The sequence below is a fragment of the Hibiscus syriacus genome, unplaced genomic scaffold (genome assembly GCF_006381635.1).
Source record: "Hibiscus syriacus cultivar Baekdansim isolate YM2019G1 unplaced genomic scaffold, ASM638163v2 tig00111059_pilon, whole genome shotgun sequence".
NCBI classification, from domain to species: Eukaryota; Viridiplantae; Streptophyta; class Magnoliopsida; order Malvales; family Malvaceae; genus Hibiscus; species Hibiscus syriacus.
Window position 1 is genome coordinate 927,425 of NW_024062966.1, and position 19,115 is coordinate 946,539.

Consider the following 19,115-nt stretch of genomic DNA (forward strand, 5'->3'; position numbering starts at 1 on the left):
ACAATTTGGATTACCTTTACAACGAAGACTCGTTAACCATAAAGATATTCTTCGTCCTTATCCTCCGACTCAAAACCATACAACCAATTACGGGTTGTTACAAAATCTCAACATTTTAGGTAAGAGTTTAACTCTTAATTTGTTCAAAATTCGACCTCCCATACTAAAGGAGGATTCGGATGCAACCGAAAGTAATTGGAATAGCCATATATCTCTCGCCATGCGAGAAAGTACCGGATATGAAATACTTTGATTTTTCCAATAATCCAAATATCAAATTCAATTTCTCCAGTATGAGGGACAAGGCAAACTGATGTAAGATCAACATCAGATCGTCCACTCCTTGAAGCAGTTAAATTGGCATCGAAAGTCTAAAAAAAAAAACAAAGATTAGTAAATAAAACAAGAAATAAAATAAATAAATTCAACTTAAAATTGTAATTACTAACCTGAAATAAATATGATTTTCTAAAAGCTCGAGGCCGATTGGAACTTGACTCACTTATGCCCAAGGATTTGTTACTTTGGACAAGATAAGAGGAAGAACCACAAGATGCTTTTTTTGAATAAAATACATATAAGTCCAGAAACTCATTATAAATGAGACTTACCCTCTTTTGAACCTCATCCTCAACATAAAAGACATTGTACACTCTTTCAGAAGTTGTAATTTATATCGAGGATCAAGTAAAACAGCAAAAGATAGAATCATTGAGTGATTAGACCAATATTTCTCAATAGTTCAAGCATGGGTCTAGCCATTGCAGAAATACCTTCACATGGATCATTATGAGCATCACACAATAGTTTTTCAATTGAACACATTAGCCAATACAAGTTAGAAGTGGGATACTTAGAACCAGAGAACAGAGTAATTTCATAAAAGGCTCAAGAAAATCACAGATTGTTTGAACAATTTCCCAATCTTGATCAGTAATGAAATCCAACTCATTTTCCCTATTACAAACAAATTAATTGCTAATTAGCCTCAAGTGCCCTATGAACCATCAAGTAGTAGAATTCCATCGACAGGAACATCTATATACTTACCAGAGAAAGAAGTATCACAATCTTTAACAGCTAATTCAAATGCACAAAGTCGAGAATGCAGTATATAATAATGCTGGTATGTTCCCTACTCCAAGTCCAAAGCCAGCAACATATCCTAGATCCAGTAATCTTTTGACCATTTATTTCATTACCGAAGTAAGTGGAAATGCCACTGCCCGAGATTTTCTCTTTTTCTTAAAAAAATGCAGTGAAGGATCTACCCTGCTGAGTGCTGAACAATATTAGGCTACCTTGATCATTAAATAATAAAAAAATCGGATCTGTTCACAGGAAACCGACAAACGTTTCGAGTCTGGCAAATATATAAAAATGGCATGATAGGTTGAATCAGTTATAATATATTTATTTTTCAAAATGATATTTAAATACTATTATTTATTAAATGATATGTGTTTGGACCGGGTTGTATTGTTTGTAATTTGAGGCCCATTATTTTGTAAATTGATTTGGGCTTGTAGTGAAGCCTACTAGAGAAATAAAAATACAAAATATTAACTAATAATTTTATATTTTAATAATATATAATATAATAATTATTATAATATTTTTTTTATTTTTTCGGACAAAACGTGTGTCTACATATAGTATATATATAAAATATAGTATATATATAGTCCATGTAAACTATAGTTCATATAAATCAACTTTAGTATATATATAGTTCGTATGTAAACTATATAGTTTATATATATAGTTCATATGTAACTATAGTTTATATATAGTATATAAATATAATTATAGTTTATATAAATAGTATAAAATATAGTATATAAATATAACTATAGTTTATATAAATAGATAAAATAGTATATAAATATAAACTATACTTTATATAATAGTATAATATAGATATAAATAATAAATTAGTATGTAGTTTATATAATATAAATATAAACCCTAAATCCTAAACCTAAACCCGACCTACTAAACCATGACCCCTAAACCCTAAACCCTAAACCATATATACTATATATATATACACTATATAGTTTATATTAAACTATATAATTTATACGATATATTATTTATAATTATACATTATACATAATATATATATAATTGTATAGTTTATATATAATTTATATAACTATGTAGTTTCTATATAGTTCAATAGTTCATATATAAACTATATAGTATTATAGTTTATACATGGTATATATAGTTTATATATAATATAGATATATAAACTATATAGTTCTATGTAAATTATACTATATAGTATATATAGTTTTATATATAATATATAGTATATAAATATAACTATAGCATATATGTCTATGTAACTATATTATAAATATCAACTATAGATATATATATATAGTCATATGTAAACTATATAGTTTATATATATAGTCATAGGTAACTTTAGTGTATATATATAACTATAGTTCTTATGTAACTATATAGTTTATATATAGTTCATATGTAAACTATAGTTCATATATATAGTATATGTAAACTATAAATTATAGTTAAATATAAATTAAAAAAAAGTATATAAATAAAATTATAGTATGTAGTTTATATAAATATAAATATAAATACACCCTAAACCCTAAACCCTAATACTTAAACCCTAAACCCTAAACCTAATACTTAAACCCTAAACCATATATACTATATATAAAAACTATATAGTTTATATATAATTATATATTTATACAATATATTTATTTATAATTATACATAATATAAATATAAATTGTATAGTTTATATATAATTCATATATATTTATATATAAACTATGTAGGTTCTATATAGTTCAATAGTTCATATATAAACTATACAGTATTATAGTTTATACATGGTATATATAATTTATACATAATATATATATATAAACTATATAGTTTATATATATAATACATATACTTTATATATAAACCATATAGTTTATATTACATATATATAAAATGAATGCAATTTAGTCCATTTACAATTTTTTCATATTTGATCCATTTTGTGTTGTTTAATTTATTTAAATTTTTATTTGTAATTTCTATTTGTTCAATTTAGTCCTCCACATTTTTTTGCATATGAAATTGACCCATACTTATTACTTATTTCTATTTATTAATTGGCCCATAACTTTTTAATGAGTATTTAGTACATTTTTGTATTAATTTCAACCTCAAAATTTAAATTATTTCGATTTGATCCCTTTTGTGTTGTTTAGTTTATTTAATTTTTTATTTGTAATTTTATATTTGTTCAATTTAGTCCTCCAAATTTTATTTGCATCTGAAATTGACCCATACTTATTACTTATTTCTATTTTTAAATTGGCCCATGGGTATAATTTAGTACTTTTTTGTATTAAGTTCAACATCACAATTTAAAATTATTTCGATTTGATCCCTCATCAATGTGTGTTGTTTAATTAATTTAAATTTTTATTTGTAATTTCATATTTGTTCAATTTAGTCCTCCAAATTTTATTTGCATATGAAATTGATCCATACTTTTTACTTAATTCTATTTTTTAATTGGCCCATAACTTTTTAAATGTGTATAATTTAATACTTTTTTGTATTAATTTCAGCATCACAATTTAAAATTATTTCGATTTGATCCCTCATCAATGTGTGTTGTTTAATTTATTTAAATTTTTATTTGCAATTTCATATTTGTTCAATTTAATTCTTAAATTTGTATTTTTCATAAAATTGAACCATGATTATTTATATTCTTAGTAATTTACTCTAAATCATATACAATTACAAATTGCAATTCAACGTTCGCGAAAGACGAAAATAATTAATCCAAAATAAAAATTAACTCGATTTGAACTCAATCCGTATCTGATAGAGATCCGACCTGAATTTTATCTGTCAATGATGTGACCCGATCTGAACGAGATCCGCCTGAAGTCTATCTGAACCTGAATTAACCTGCTTTTTAACTGCTTCGGACCTGAATTGTTTTGACCTGAACTGACAACGATCCGAACTGAAAATCACCTGACCTGAACCCGATCTGGATCTGGTGTCAAATCAACCTGAAAATAACCCGAACTGATTTGACCTGACCTGAACCCGACCTGGATCTGGTGTCAAATTTACCTGACTTGACATGTATCCGATTTTACCCGACCTACCAGGATCCGACAGAAACCTGAACAATTACCCGATTTTACAACCCTACTTGTCTTTATTAGGTAAGGATGATACATATGCCTGTAACTCATCAATAAAATATACCCGTAAAGCAATTGACGCAAGTTGTAAGGCAATGGGGTCATTATTTGGTTTGTCGGATTGTGAGATGAGAATGTTTGGATTGGTTGGAGGATTGAGTGGTTGGTCGTAGGAAGCAGTGTTATGAGTTTTCGTCATTTTGAAATCAAACCTGGTTCGGATACCAAAACGATAAGAGTCAAATTTTGAAAGAAAAGAAATGATGAAAAAGTAAACAAATTAATTTTTATTAAGAGTAGTAGTGAGAATCTTAACATATTACAATCAATAAACTAAAGAAAACTCAAATAATAATTCACTCTCCTAATAATAATCCCAACCGATATACAATACTATTTTTTAAAGACAATATATAATAAATTGAGAAAGCTGGAATTGATCTTTCACAATATGCTCCTTGTCAAGTGTATATGTTTTTCACTTTCTCCTAAAACAAGTCTTCAAAAGTTTTTTCACGTTTTTTCTGGTGTTTGATATCTAAAAATGCAAATCCTTGTCATCTGGAAGAACAAACTTTGTACGAAAATTAAAGCCCACCGATCCCTCATGCATGGAAAATGGTTATTCTCGTTTTAATTATGTAACTTCATCAAATGATGATGACGCCGCCGACAATTCGGACAAGAAGTAATGTATATGTATAACGTCAACTAGTCCTACGAATTTACCCACCAAAAACGATAAGATCGAGCATGAGACAGAAAGTAAGCTGAGAAGGTTATGTCAGTATGATAGATAAGCGTGTAATGGGACCTGTAGAAAAAAAAATCTCATTCTACAAGTTTTGCTGTAGTATTCTGTAGTCTTTCTGGGTGACAACAACAACTAGGATTTGTATATTGTAGTCTCAAGATGATTCATTTTTAAGCTTAAAACATAACTTACAAGTTACAATTACATAAATGCTATAAGCAGCACAGGAGATGGCAACATCTCATACCGGCTGTATTTTGTTTACTTTTGGGCTCCTATACATGTATAATTTTTCAAGCAGAGAACTACAAAAAATCAGAACAAAAGAAGACAGAAGAATATGCAGCAGCAGAGGAAAAAACTGATTCTGCTTAGCGACTTATCGGCTTGCATTAATTGCCTTCTGATCCTACGACTGGTGCTCCCTGCCAGGTTGTATGAATTCGGATTTGTGTATAAATCCGTCATCGAGTTCCCGAATACCCTTGTGTATGCCATCTCACCCAACAGTCGAGTCACCGGATCCGGTACGCTTATCATTGTGCCACCGGGACTTGGCATCGATGAATCGGGGTAACCGCCCTGTTGAGTGTAGTAGATTTGTTGTTCATATGAATAACCATGGTGATGTAATGACCGCGGAAACCGGAAACCATCGGTCATATTAGGTGACCTTATCGTGCGACGCCACAAGTCGGACCGAGAGGGCTCTTCGGAGTGTTGCCAGTTGACGCGTTGGCTGTTAGGCCCCTTCCGTAAAGCGAATCAGTGTGGTGTGCGAGACTTCAGCTTTGCAAACAGGACATTGCTGCCGCCTCAGTTCTTGGTTTTCGGTGGAGATGGTCTGCAAATGAAGCCATTTGGAAATGCAGGCCCAACAATACAGGTGACCACATAGAGTAACCACCGGATCCTGCACCGAGTCCAGACAGATGTTGCAGTCGAAACCAGAGGGGTATCGTATTCCGAATCGGTGACTGAATTCATTGATTTCTCCCACTTCTCCAAGGGAATTTTTCTAATCCACTTAAAGGGTCATTAACATCTTCAAAGTAGCGCTCAGTGGCCATCTGCTGCCCAAATCTGTAGAAAAGAAATACCATATTAGAATCATGAATTCTTATCACCAGAGATGGACATAGGATTTTCTGAAAGGAATACGAACATTATAACTTATATTAAAAAATTTAAAAATATGAAATTACAAAATTAAATTATCAATAAAAAACATAAAGAAAACATATCTCAAATACCCCTCTATCCATCCCAATTCACCAAAAATATGATATTTCAAACAATTAATTTACCTAATTCATAAATTTAAATAATGGTCTGTTGTGAAAATATTGACCGCTATATAGAGAAAACCTTATTAACGACTGCAGTATTTATAGTAACACAAATTATATTCATAACTACAATAAACAAAACGGTAATCGCAATGTAAATCTTAAACTCCCACCTCAACTACCCACGTTTGATGGATAATTATCACTATTTACTACAAGTTACATGCTACTTGTTGAACCGGGTGAGGATTTCAAAGAAAACTTCAGAAACATTCAGTTTTCAAGGCCCCAAAAACGAAACTTGGAATTTCCAAACTCTAGAAGAAAGAAAAGAGAAACTAAACAGAGAACCGTTTCGAGAATTGAAGTCTCTCAAAAGTTATGAAACTATGATCAAAGAAACTTAACCTAAAACACTACAAAACCCCATTAAAAAAAGAACCCACAAAACGAAGGAGTGTATAAATCCCAGAATCCAAACTTGGAAACCCAGAAAATAAAAACATACCAGCAAGTCGACAAGTCTGTTTACGTGTAATTTGATCAACACAGAGCTTTCCCCTTTCGCTGCAATGGAGAACTACGTAAACTCTTCTTCCAAAGACACCCAAAACCAGAAAATATATGAATATAAGAGCAAATCCAGGTTGAATAGTTGACTGAGGAAGGAATAAGAGATTTTTAAAGCTTGATGAACGCAAGGGACGAAAGGATAGGGTTTTTTTTCAGAAATCAATTGGGCTCTGTATTATATATATGGATGCAAACCCTAATAAAATAAGGATTAATATTGTAAATAATAAGGGGCGGAGTGGATTAAACATTATTAAGAAAATTAAAAAAGACTTTGCGATTGTCGCGGGTGAGTTTGATGGCCTCTCGATTCCCGCTTTCTTACGTGGCACTCGTTATTTATATGATTAGTACATATATAAGTTGACATCTACGTGTATTTTGCTTTTAATATTTATACATAATTATTGTAGCTATGATGGACCGTGAAAGAGCAACTAGGGATAGTTATCCTCTAACTAAAATTTTAAACAAGAAAATAGAGGATTTTATTATTTAACGGTATGAATATTTAAAGAGCAACTAGGGATAGTTATCCTCCACCTAAAATAGTCGTCAATTTTTAATATAAAAAAGGAAGAATTTAAAATATAATGAATAATTCAATAGATCATTTTATAATTTTAATATTCATAACTCAACAAAATAATATTTATAATCAGATAATTATTTTATAAATTTTAATAATTAAGAGACTCAACGGTCATAGGATCATTTGATTACTCTACCCTTTTTAACTAATCAATACTACGGGAATAATCAAATTAACTATTGAAATTTCACATCAACACCAGCTACAGATGAAATTCTCCTTTAAACAACTGGAATACAATATGTTGATTTTTCTCTAAACAATTGAAATATTATAACTTAAAAACTCAGTGTACCAAATCATTGTGGGTTAACTATGTCGGTGTTGATAAGTCTGATTAGTTTGCTCAAATTCTCCAGTTTTTTTTTTCTACGAAGACTTCTATGTTTTTCCTAAACCTATCCTATGGTGGAGTTAGAGAGGGAACGACGTTGTTTGTGACTGGACTCATTAAATTTTATTCTCTCTTCTATTCTACTCAATGTATTTTTAATTTTTAATTTACTCATTAGATCTTCAAATTATTTCTGTTTTGATCACTCTAAATTATTTTATTATTGTTCTAGTATGACATGAAATTTATTATTATTGTTTAATATAAAAATAATTTTAAAATAATAAGCACGAACCAAGTGGTCTTCGTGGTAAAGAAATTGTTGTTATTCCTGAGGACTCAGGTTCGAGCACCATAGATGTCAGGGGTGTGATCTTTCAATGTCAAAGTTAATTATCTTTGAACAAATATTGACTTGTCAGTATTTTTTAAGTGAAACAACAGCAAGATTCAAGTTCAGGGTATCGACGCGAATCGACCCATGAAATTTGGGATTGAACGACCACCATCTACGGCCAACGTGGCGTCCGACCACCTTCTGATTTATTTTATATTTTAAATTATTTTTAAATTTATAATAATAATAAATATCACATCATACAAAAATAATAATAAAATTCAAACCTGAGTAATTCATAAGTTCAATGAATAAATTAGAAAAACTGAAAGTATAAAGATAAAATAAGAGAGACTAAAGTTCAGTGAGGAATGATATATTTTACCCTCATATATATTTTGAGAATTTTGACTTTAATATTAGAGATGAATTTTTTATTGATTACAATTAAGTCAAGTTTAAAAATTTGAGTTATTTAAGTTAACGTGATGTATTTTATGATTCAAATTTTATTTAATTTTTTTAAAGTCAAATTGATTTATTTGAGTCTTTATATAAATTTAATTGTAATTATTTATAACTTACGTTATAATTGATTTCGATTTATCACATAAGATATACATATATATTTGTTCATATTCTTTCTCATACTGTAATGTTATTTAATAAATTAAATATAATTTAAAATTATAAAATGTATTTATTATATTATTTTCAAAGAAGGTATTTTAAGGGTAAATTATTGATTGGGGTATAAAATAATCAAAGAATTGATAGGAAGAAATATTTTTACAAAAAATTACAGTCGAACGACCAAATTAAATAAAATGCAAAGGTAATAGATTAAATTAAAAAATTATACTTAAAAATAGGAATTAAAGTTATATAAGCATTCTATAGTGGTACCCAAGGATATTATTTTAGTCTGGTTGACTTTTTGTGCCTTGAGTTACGCCGGTCAAAGTATCGTTTTTGTTTTAAATAAGAGAAATTTATAGATGGTCCAACATTATGTAAAATATTCCCCAAATGGTCATTGGTTGTCTGCTGTCTATATAAAGGGAAGTTATATGGTAGCCTTAATATATGGTTTAAAAAAAGATGTTACAGGTTTTTATTATTAAATAATAAAATCGGTAAAAATGATCGAAAATAATTTTATTTTTACCGGTTTTAATTATTGATATAGGTAAACGCGGTAGAAAAAAATCCGGTAAAAATAATGTTTTAGGTAGTGCTTTACTGAAAATATTATCTTTTTTACCGGGTTTTTCTACAGCATTTACATATATCGGTAATTAATAATAATAACAAAACCGGTAGAAATAATAATATTTTCGCTCATTTTTACCGGTTTTATTATTTAAAATAATAAAAAAACCGATAGTGCTTTTTTTTATCCGTATTAAGGTTGTCACACGTGAGCATTTCCCCTATATAAACTCAATTGGATGAATACTAAAATTGATTTATTTGAATATTTGTATTCAATTATAATAAGAGAAATAAATAATATAAGAATTAATCAAATAAAAATATAATATTAAATATACCAATTATCTTATTAAAAAAATATCATGTCATGCCACCAAAATTATGTCGTTACTTAAAAAGATTTTCCGACATAAAACACATATATTTCACATATAATAAACAAGCTTTTTCAAGAAAATATAATATAAAAAATAAAGGTTAAAACATTTACTCGATGAAATACATAATTTTTTACGCTATAAATATTGACAAAGACCAATTCAACATGAAAAAGTCTGGAAAGGGTTGTTGGGATCAGGTTAATAATAGGAAGAAAAGTCTAGGGACTGATCTCCAAATCTCTCTGGGAAAATTGCAATCAAAGGACGTGTGATTCCTTGTCTTTGATACCAGTCCATATCAATAAAAAATATAATAGATTTCTTAATTTCCTTGAAAATTATCCCAAGAGGTTTGGGATTGAGATCCGTCATAATTATTACTGATTAAACTCGTGTTGAATAATAAACTCTCTTGGACATTAAGAGTATGGACATTAAGAGTAGAGATTTACATGGGACTTGAATGTGTTTTAATCTAACTCGATCTGATCAGGTCGGATTTAGGTCGGGTCAGATTCGGATTTTGGGGTAAAAAATATTCGACCCAGAAGTGATTGTAAATTTTTTTATGAACACGGAAAAATTTAAAAATAATCAAATGAATATGAAAACATATATTTCTTTAAAAATTATCAACATGATTGTAAATTTTTTTATGAACACAGAAAAATTTAAAAATAATCAAAAATATATTTATTTAAACTCGATTCATCTACGAACTTTTAGTCTAAAGATAATGAAGTGATTGGATCATATTGTGGCCCATGATTTTTGGGCCAATAATAAAGTCCAAATTATTAAAAAAAATAGGAAAGGAAAGGAAAAGAAGAGGAGAAAAACCCTGAGAAAACCCAGGTGAAGAACCGTGTTGAGCAGCGACAGCAATAGCGTATTGACATTTACATTGCAAATTTTCCCGTCTCTCAAATTCTCACTCAAAATCCATATAAAGCATCGACCCAGAAGCCTTAATAGCTTCATCATGAGCTCTGCCTCTCGTTCTTCTCCAAGAGAAGCCGAATTAAACGGTACTGATTGCCGTGGCGCCATCACGTTGAAGGAGTGGCAAGGATGGGGCTGCGTATCTCCAGTACCAGCAATGGTAAACTCCGTCATTAAGGAATTGAAGCTTTTGGAGAATAATATTGATTCCCAAATGGTTTTTGGCGGTAATGGCGGCAAATTACAGGTTCTCCATTCATCTTTATAATATATATGTTTGCTTTGGTATTTAGTTTTTATTTACCTATTTCTGGTGATGTAAAGGAAACTTTTATTCTTTTTCTATTTCATCTTTGATCTCTGAAATGATGGGAAATTGATCGGAGTATATTTCAAGGAATGTAGCATTAGGATTTCACAGTATTTGGATCGTAGATGCTATTTCATCTAGAAGACAATATATATGTTCCAAGTTTCATGGATGTCAAATGGGTTTAAGTCAATAAATGCAGATAGTTTAATTATCAGTTTGCTAACTGAAATTTGTTAGCGGCGATCATATCTTTCCATTGTTGCTTTTTTTATTTATAATTATGCCATTTAGTATTAGCCTGTTGTTGCGTTTTCTTACTTATGATCTATTGCGGTCAAAATTAGGGGGATTTTAAAGTCCAAGAGGATAAGAAGCATAGGGCCAAATATGAGACTTTGGGTGACTCAGACAAGAAGTTCCAGTTCTTTTCTGCTCGACAAATAGCATGCCGATTGCTTGGTAGTCGGGGCTACCTATGCCAGAAGGTATGTGTTTTCAGAGATTTCATTGATGTGTTTCAAAGAAGAATAACAGCCTTTAAAACTGATTTCCCTACTTCGTCATGATTTGGTAATGAAATGAATTTGACCATTTTTCAGTGTTGGCTTCCTATGGAAGATGTATGTGTTTGAAAGTCAAGCCATGCTCGTTATGGCATGGTATAAGGTTTTGGTTGTATATGCATCCAAAGGTAAGGTTTTTCTTTTTACCGTTTGATGTCAATGCTCCCGGTGATAGTATATGGTTATATCACCAATGTGTAATCTTCCCTTTCCAGGATTTTCTAAGGCAGAACAACACTGGGAAGTTGTTATGGCAAGTATTTGGTGTTCAATCTGCAACTTTGTGTCTTTATGGAATTTCTGAAGATGAGGAAATCATGTGGAATGCATTTAAGGATGCAGGTTTCTTTTAGCCTTCTTCTAAAAAAGGGAAATATTGCAGTATTGATGGGGTAAATTAATTTGGGATCGTATGGTTGAATTTTAAAGCTTATTTCGGAACAGATGGAGTTACTTTTGGTCCATTGGATGTGAAATATAATGAAAATATTTGTCTTTTCTTTGCACTTGGGTAATCACATTCTTTTCTACGTGTTAATAATCTTTTATTGCATTTAGGATAAACTATCATCTGATCTTTTTGACTGAGGGTAACATAAATTTTTTTGGTTTGCCTTTTCTTTGCCGTTTATTTGTTATTATGAATAAATGACTTCTAGCAAACTATTTGTCAAAACATCATTATCAATGTTTGGTGAAGCTATTGCCTATTATATCTTTTCGTGAAGATGCTCCACTTTAAAGTTCAGTTCATTTACATTTTGGTGTTAAATAAAGGTCTTCCTAACGAGTTTTGATATTTTTCTTTGAAATCACAGGAAAAGACAAGGTTTGGTGCCTTTATCCAAATCAAAACACAGTACCAAAAACAGTTCAGGATGCCTTTAGCTGTCAATCTTCAGCATATATGAGATGTGCATACTCGACGGTACTGTCATCTTTATACATTTTTCTTGCTTTGCATTTTACTTTATGATATTTGATGAGTAATTTGTTGATTTTGAAAGGGTGTTGATCACTTCATTACTAAAGGTCATATTTCACCAAACTACCCCCAAAAAAAAATTGCATGGAACTGCTGCTTGATGATAAGCTATTTCAGATAGAATTTTTTTGGATTCTAATTGAATTTGTTATATGCTAATGCCATTTTCAAAAGACAACCTGAATTGCTGTAATTTTGTTGGTTTTCTGAGTCTTTCCTGTATGCTTTGTATGAACTATCTTTTCACCATATTTGAACTTCATCGAGATTGTATTTTACATGTGATTGAAACAACTTTTGTTGGAAAAAGAAATGGAAACGAAGCGCAGAAAGCTCTTGTATTAGCACATCTAAGTTAAAATACAATATGTTATTTGTAATATGTAATTTAGATTTCTTTAGGCAACTTTTATGTTGATTTTGTTTCACAGACAAATAGAGACAGGCCTCTGAATTTTGTTCTGATTGATGGCACATGGAGCAATTCTGCAGCAATGTTCAGGCGTCTCAAGGTAATTTGCTTAAGCATTTTACAAAGCTTCCAGCACCATATATTAAAAGTTATATAGAAATGTTACTTGTAGGAGCAAGCAAAGTTGGTCTGGGGAGAGGAAGACCTCCCTTGCGTTTCTCTTGCCACAGGTGCATCTGCTATGCATAAACTTCGGTAAGTTGTAAAGCAATTGCTTTTCATCGGCTTCCGCTTCTTATTTTAACTCCTTTACCCCTTTGGATCAGTTAAAGTATGTAGTAACAGTTTATGTTTTTTCACGAGTAGACCTCAACCATCATGGGACCGTACTTGTACAGCGGCAGCAGCTATCGGCGTTCTTTCTGAGCTGCAGCTTCTTCCAGAGTGTAGCGTCCATGGATTGGATAAACAGGCTGATGCAGTCGAAGATGCTTTAGTTGTTTTGCTAGAAGCACTGACAACTCGACGCCTTCGGATGGGCAGGTCCATCACTCGTAAAGTAAGACACTCTAGGGACATTTGTTGACAGCCGATAAATTTAACGAGATACCTGCATGCAGTCAGAAACAAAATTTCGCTACTTGCATAGGTATGGATTTGCTTATTGATTCAGTATTCAGTTCTTATTCAATTTCATTAACAAGGTTTCTCAGTTTGTTTGTTTTTTATAGGTTTATATGGTTTGATTCAATCGCACGGATAACTACTGGTAAGATAATAGGAAGAGTCAAGTGACAAGCTGTGCCATATTTGACTGCTAAGCTCTTCAGAGTTTATGACAAGTACTTATTTTGATTTATAAAAGGGTCCTGTTTGATTGTCATTTGAGTTGTTATGTTATACTGATTCAATTAGAAATTTTAAGATATATTGCAGCGAATGTTATTTTTGGTGGGTTTAAAAATATGAATGGTATTCACTAAAATATATTTATTTTTGTTTTAAAAATAGTAAAAAAGAAGGATAGTATCCTAATATATGTTTTATTTTATTTTAAATCGATTTATTTTATTATAATTTCTTACCTAAGTTGGTGTCATGTAACTCAAAATTAAGATGTTTGAGGAAAATATTCATTGAGGGAGGGTGAATAGGGTTGCTTATCGAGCAAGTTGATCATGAGTTAAGGAATTGTTTGATTTGATTCGAAAATTGTTTGACTTGTGCTTGACTTGATACATTTGATAATATTTTGCTCGACTTCTGCTTGTTAAAAGAATTTGTTGCTTATTAAGTTCAGTAGAATTTTTATCTTGTTTATATATATATATTATATCGAGCTTAATATAATCCTAAATTAATAGATTTAACAAAAAAAAATTAATCAAAATAATTTTTGCACACAAATTTATCATAATTTAACTCATTAAGATCTCAAATCAAATGACGATTAAATTCAAGTTGAAATGATGATTATGTATAGAATTAAAACATAAATTTGTTTAAAATTATCTATAGTTGTATGCGTTAAAAGTCTCACGTTTTTATCGTGGTAAGTTGCTAACACAATTTATAGCAAATTGTTATCTTACATTTAAGTAATGAATGAACAAACATAAGCATGCAAACTGACTTGCATTGAATTTGTTTTGTCCAAAAGATAGAAAAATATTGTTCCAACAAAATTGCAACATTTTGCTCTCATCCCCTCCTCTTCTCTCTGTTAGGCAGGAGCGGAACCAGACAAAAAAAAATACAGGCAAACAAAGAAGGAAAACAGATTCGAAACGAAAAGAAGAAAGGGGAGACTTGGCCTTTGGTGGCGAGGAGATCATAAATATTTATCATTCCAAGAAATTCAAAAGAAAAGGAATTATGGGTTTAAATTCTTTAAATCTAACCTTTTTGTTCCTTGTTTTCCTTTTTCTTCCATCTGGGTTTGTCTCTTCTTCCCACATTTCAAGTAATTCTTCCTCTTTTTCATTTTACTTTCTTCATTTCCCGATATGAATGCATGCTTTGAATTCAACTCCCTGTTCTGTTTAATCTGCATGCAGAAGCAGCCTTGGAAGGTCGTGAAACTCTTGGGCGTATCCTCCTCCAGGCTAAAAAGGGTACGTTTCATTTTTGCTGAAAAATAAGAAAAACAAAAACCCTCATGACTGGAAATCTCATTTATTTTTCTATACCCATAGTTATTTTTGCCCCCAAACTCCAATGTGATGTTAAAATTCGAAATTTAATCGTTACACTTTGGTTCAACATAATTCAATCTGGTCCTACAGAATGCGACGAAGACTTTCAGCAGAAGAACTACACGATCCTAACAACAATGTGCAAAGGACCCCAATATCCACGCGAAGGGTGTTGCAATGCACTGAGTGAGTTCGCTTGCCCTTTTGTGGACAAAGTGAACGACCAAGGCAACAACTGTGCTTCCACCATGTTCAGTTACATAAACCTGTACGGGAAATACCCGCCGGGATTGTTCGCCAATTTGTGCACCAAAGACAAAGAAGGTCTCTTATGCCCCGAAGTCCCCAAATCCAGTGCTTCGCCTCCCTTTCTTCATCATGCTCTGCTCATCCTCATCTCTTCTTTTCTTCTCACCTCGTCTCACTTGCTTTGAATTATTGCATAAGTAAATGTGGATATAAATCCACCTTGTTAATTGCTTTTTTTTAAAAAAGATTATGGTTTATCGGGTAATGTTTTTTCTAATATTCTGTAAGTTCTAATCACTAGAGGGTGGGTGCAAAAAATTGTATAAACTGATATTTAGCTATATTCTGCGACATGTGATGTTGGATCAACTTTGTCCCATATGTTTGGAGTTGATTTTCTTTATAAAGTCAAATATGTCGCGTCATTTTAATCTGAATTTTAAAATAAATTAAAAAAAATTGAATCATGAACTTTTTTTAAATATCTTTATAAAAGTCGTTTTTTAATTATTTTTTTATAGCCATCATAAGCGGATGTAATGTGTGAAACGAATTACACATCATTCCACATAACAGCAAAGCATTTTGACAACAAGAAGCCTTTGCTTCGATGGTGGGTTTTTTCCACAATTTACAATCCAATTGGGTGGAGAAAAGAATGAATATGGCATAAAGTCGGAACACAAATCTAATAGACAAAGATAAGGCAATATTGATAGAACCTTATCTTCGTTTAAGGGATTAATTTAACTCCATCTTAAATATAATTGAAATCGAATGTAAGTGTTAGATACAAAAAAAAATTGAAGATACGAATTCTTACTTTTTATTATAAGTAGAGTAAATTAGATTAAAGAGATTCGAATGGGGATGGAGAGGGGATTTTTTATATCCGAACTGTGTGAATAACCAAATCTTACCCGTATAAATAATCGTAGGGATCCTCAAAAAATATCCATAGAAATCCCTGATATTTTATAAAATTTTAAAAATATATTTATAATCATTTACCTATATATCCTTAATATATATTTTAATAAAAAATTATATATGATACAATTGTGAGATTACGTGGTGCCATTGTTACATCTCAAAAGAACTAAAATTGAAGTTTAAATCATTTCTCATTTAATATATATTGATTTGTTGAGATTGAAAATGATTAAGATTGTACATATACATTTGGGTGTCAGATGAATATTGATGTTTGCATATTATAGATAGAGACTAATTTGAGACAATATAATATATCTTACAAGTTTTAGGCGTTGCATTGATTTCAAAAATAATTGTTTATTTTTTAGGATGATGATTAACCGAAACCGCAAGGATCTGTAAGAGATGAGTATGAGGACAAAAAAATCTCCAAAACATATAACGGTGATTCCCAAAATTGTGCCCGCAAATGTTAAGGACAAATTGGATAATGCAAAATTGCCCCGCCTGTTGCCACCTCAAACTACTTATGAGATATAAAGGTGCAATATTGTTTTGTATAAGCATGTATTTAGTATTTAAAATATTATTTTTAGTTTGTGTAAGTATTTATATTTTTAATTTTTTTTTAAATCATACTATTTAATTTTTGTATCATTTTAATATTTTATCATTAAAAATTTAACAGATAATTTACACGTAACACCTTTTTTATAAGTAAATTATATCATTCATAACACAATTATCTTCTTATTCTTATTTTGATAATAAAGTTTAGTTTTTTTAAATTACCTAACTTTCAAATTACTCTCAATTTAATTACTCCGACTTTCAAATTTATTTTTATTTTTAATTATAATATTAATAAAATGATAAAAAAATCATGTCACAAAAATTATTGATAAAATAAATTAAAATGATTAAAATAACAATTTAAAAGTTTAGTAATTAAATTAAAAAAATTAAATTTTAATACTAAAATAAAAATGAGAAGATAATTAAGAGATAAATGATGTAATTTATTCCTAAAAAATAAACAAAAATACTCGTTTACAGTGATTTTTAAAAATTAAAATTTTAAAAATTAAAATAAATCAAATTTAAATACTAAACATATAATTTATTTATTTATTTATTTGAATTTTGATGTGAAACTTAAAGTCTTAGTTCGGCTATCACTGATGATTCAGCCCAAGAATAGGAATAGGATAACAAAATTGAATTGGAATTCGTAGTGGTCTGATATCAATTTAATTGATTTATATAATGATATTTAGATACAATTCCAATTTAAAAATTAAATGCAAGACTTTCATACCAAAAATTTCAAAAACCCAGAAATATTACAATTTTATCTCTTCTTAACAATTTACAACAGGCGAAAATGGTCAAATTCAAAACAATTAAACGAGAAAAAGAATCTTCAAATCAGGTAAAAACTGAAGCTTGTGGTGTTGGGGCTTTATCTATGAGCAGTGATCAAAGTCTCAATGAACCTTAGGCCATCAAACCTGGGAGCAAATTTCTCGGTCAATGTTGATTTCTTGGCTGTTGAATTTTCTTGCCCTTTCTCCTTCTGCAATATTAAGAAAATTAATAAATTTAGAAGCAAAAAGAGAGAGGGAGAGGGAGAGAATGATTTTTAATCTTCAAAGAACAAAAACCAAAGAAACCGTGTAAAAAATATTTGAAGATTTCATGAGGCAGGGAAAGATTGAAAACCGGAAAAAGCTCAAACGTCCAAATCAAAATTACGCGAAGAAAGATGTCGACATTAAACATTACAAAAATGCGAACAACGTTGAAATCATGAATTCTTGTTCATTATTTTCTCGGCAACCAAACATGGAAAAATTCTAGAAAGAGAGAGAGAGGAGAAACCCAGATTTTTATAAATTAAAAAGTGTAAAGAAAAAGGATTACCTCGCTAGAATGAAAATTGGAATTGCAACTAAGAGGGGAAGAAGAAGAGGCAGAGATGAGAGCGGCAGAAGCAGAGGCAGCAGCCATGGAAGCAGCAAAGAGGCCTGAAATCTTCATCGTCGACGATGAGCAATCTTGTTCAAAAACCTCGTGAGAAGCGCAAATAAGAACGCTATTTCCTTGGAAGGGAAGTTAAACAAGAAAGAAACAAATAAGCGGAGAGAAGAATTTGTGAGGTTAAACTTTGGGTATTGGACGGCATTTAGATAGTGCGTGGGTGGTTCACCGTTGGTGAATGGGTAATTTCGAATATTTTACGCTGCAATTACTTCTTTGCCCATTCCATCTTCTATGTTTTTATAAATTATTAATCAACTGACGTACTGGATTAATTTTATTTGAAAATAATTTATTACATTTTTATTTTTCATATTTTTAATTAATTATTACTATTTATATTTAACTATGAGACTAATAAATCTATTAAATATTTTAAATATATATTTTTATATAAAATGTTTTAATTCATTCATATTTAAAAAAAAGGAAAAAAACACTTTTTCCTCGCATATGTATGACGTGGAAAAGGACAATTTGATAAGAATCATTAGACGAGGAATTGAGGAAGTTATTTCGCGGCACGTCGACGTTGAATCTGTGAAGGATGGACCACTGATATGAAGTAAAGTCATGGAAGGGCACGTGTATGGCCCAAATCAAGCCACATAATCACTCCATGTCCCATCTTTCTTTAACGCAGGAAAAGTTATCATATTTCGGTGTTCGTACAGAACTAAATATAAAATATCCCCACTTTTGTTAATAAAATTGTATAATAATCAAAGCGGATTAATTTTGACCCAATAGGTTAATTTAAACATTAATATGTAATCTAAGATATTCACCAGATAAACT

At 30.3% G+C, this 19,115-nt stretch overlaps 2 protein-coding genes and 1 pseudogene across 2 annotated transcripts; 2 read left to right on the plus strand and 1 right to left on the minus strand.

The window, feature by feature from the left end:
- Window positions 1-5,181: 5,181 nt before the first annotated feature.
- On the minus strand, window positions 5,182-6,032 carry LOC120151478 (annotated as a pseudogene).
- Window positions 6,033-10,551: 4,519 nt separating this feature from the next.
- On the plus strand, window positions 10,552-13,156 carry LOC120151479 (tRNA-uridine aminocarboxypropyltransferase-like). The gene is given in 8 exon segments (XM_039163911.1): window positions 10,552-10,871; window positions 11,282-11,422; window positions 11,537-11,552; window positions 11,555-11,628; window positions 11,716-11,842; window positions 12,319-12,428; window positions 12,917-12,997; window positions 13,070-13,156. Coding segments are annotated over 8 exon segments (843 nt in total). The 5' UTR covers window positions 10,552-10,664.
- Window positions 13,157-14,772: 1,616 nt separating this feature from the next.
- LOC120151455 (GPI-anchored protein LLG3-like) lies at window positions 14,773-15,526 on the plus strand. Its single transcript, XM_039163901.1, has 3 exons — window positions 14,773-14,860; window positions 14,955-15,011; window positions 15,183-15,526. Exons 1-3 carry the CDS (start codon window positions 14,773-14,775, stop codon window positions 15,524-15,526), a joined length of 489 nt encoding a protein of 162 aa, XP_039019832.1.
- The last annotated feature ends 3,589 nt before the right edge of the window (window positions 15,527-19,115 follow it).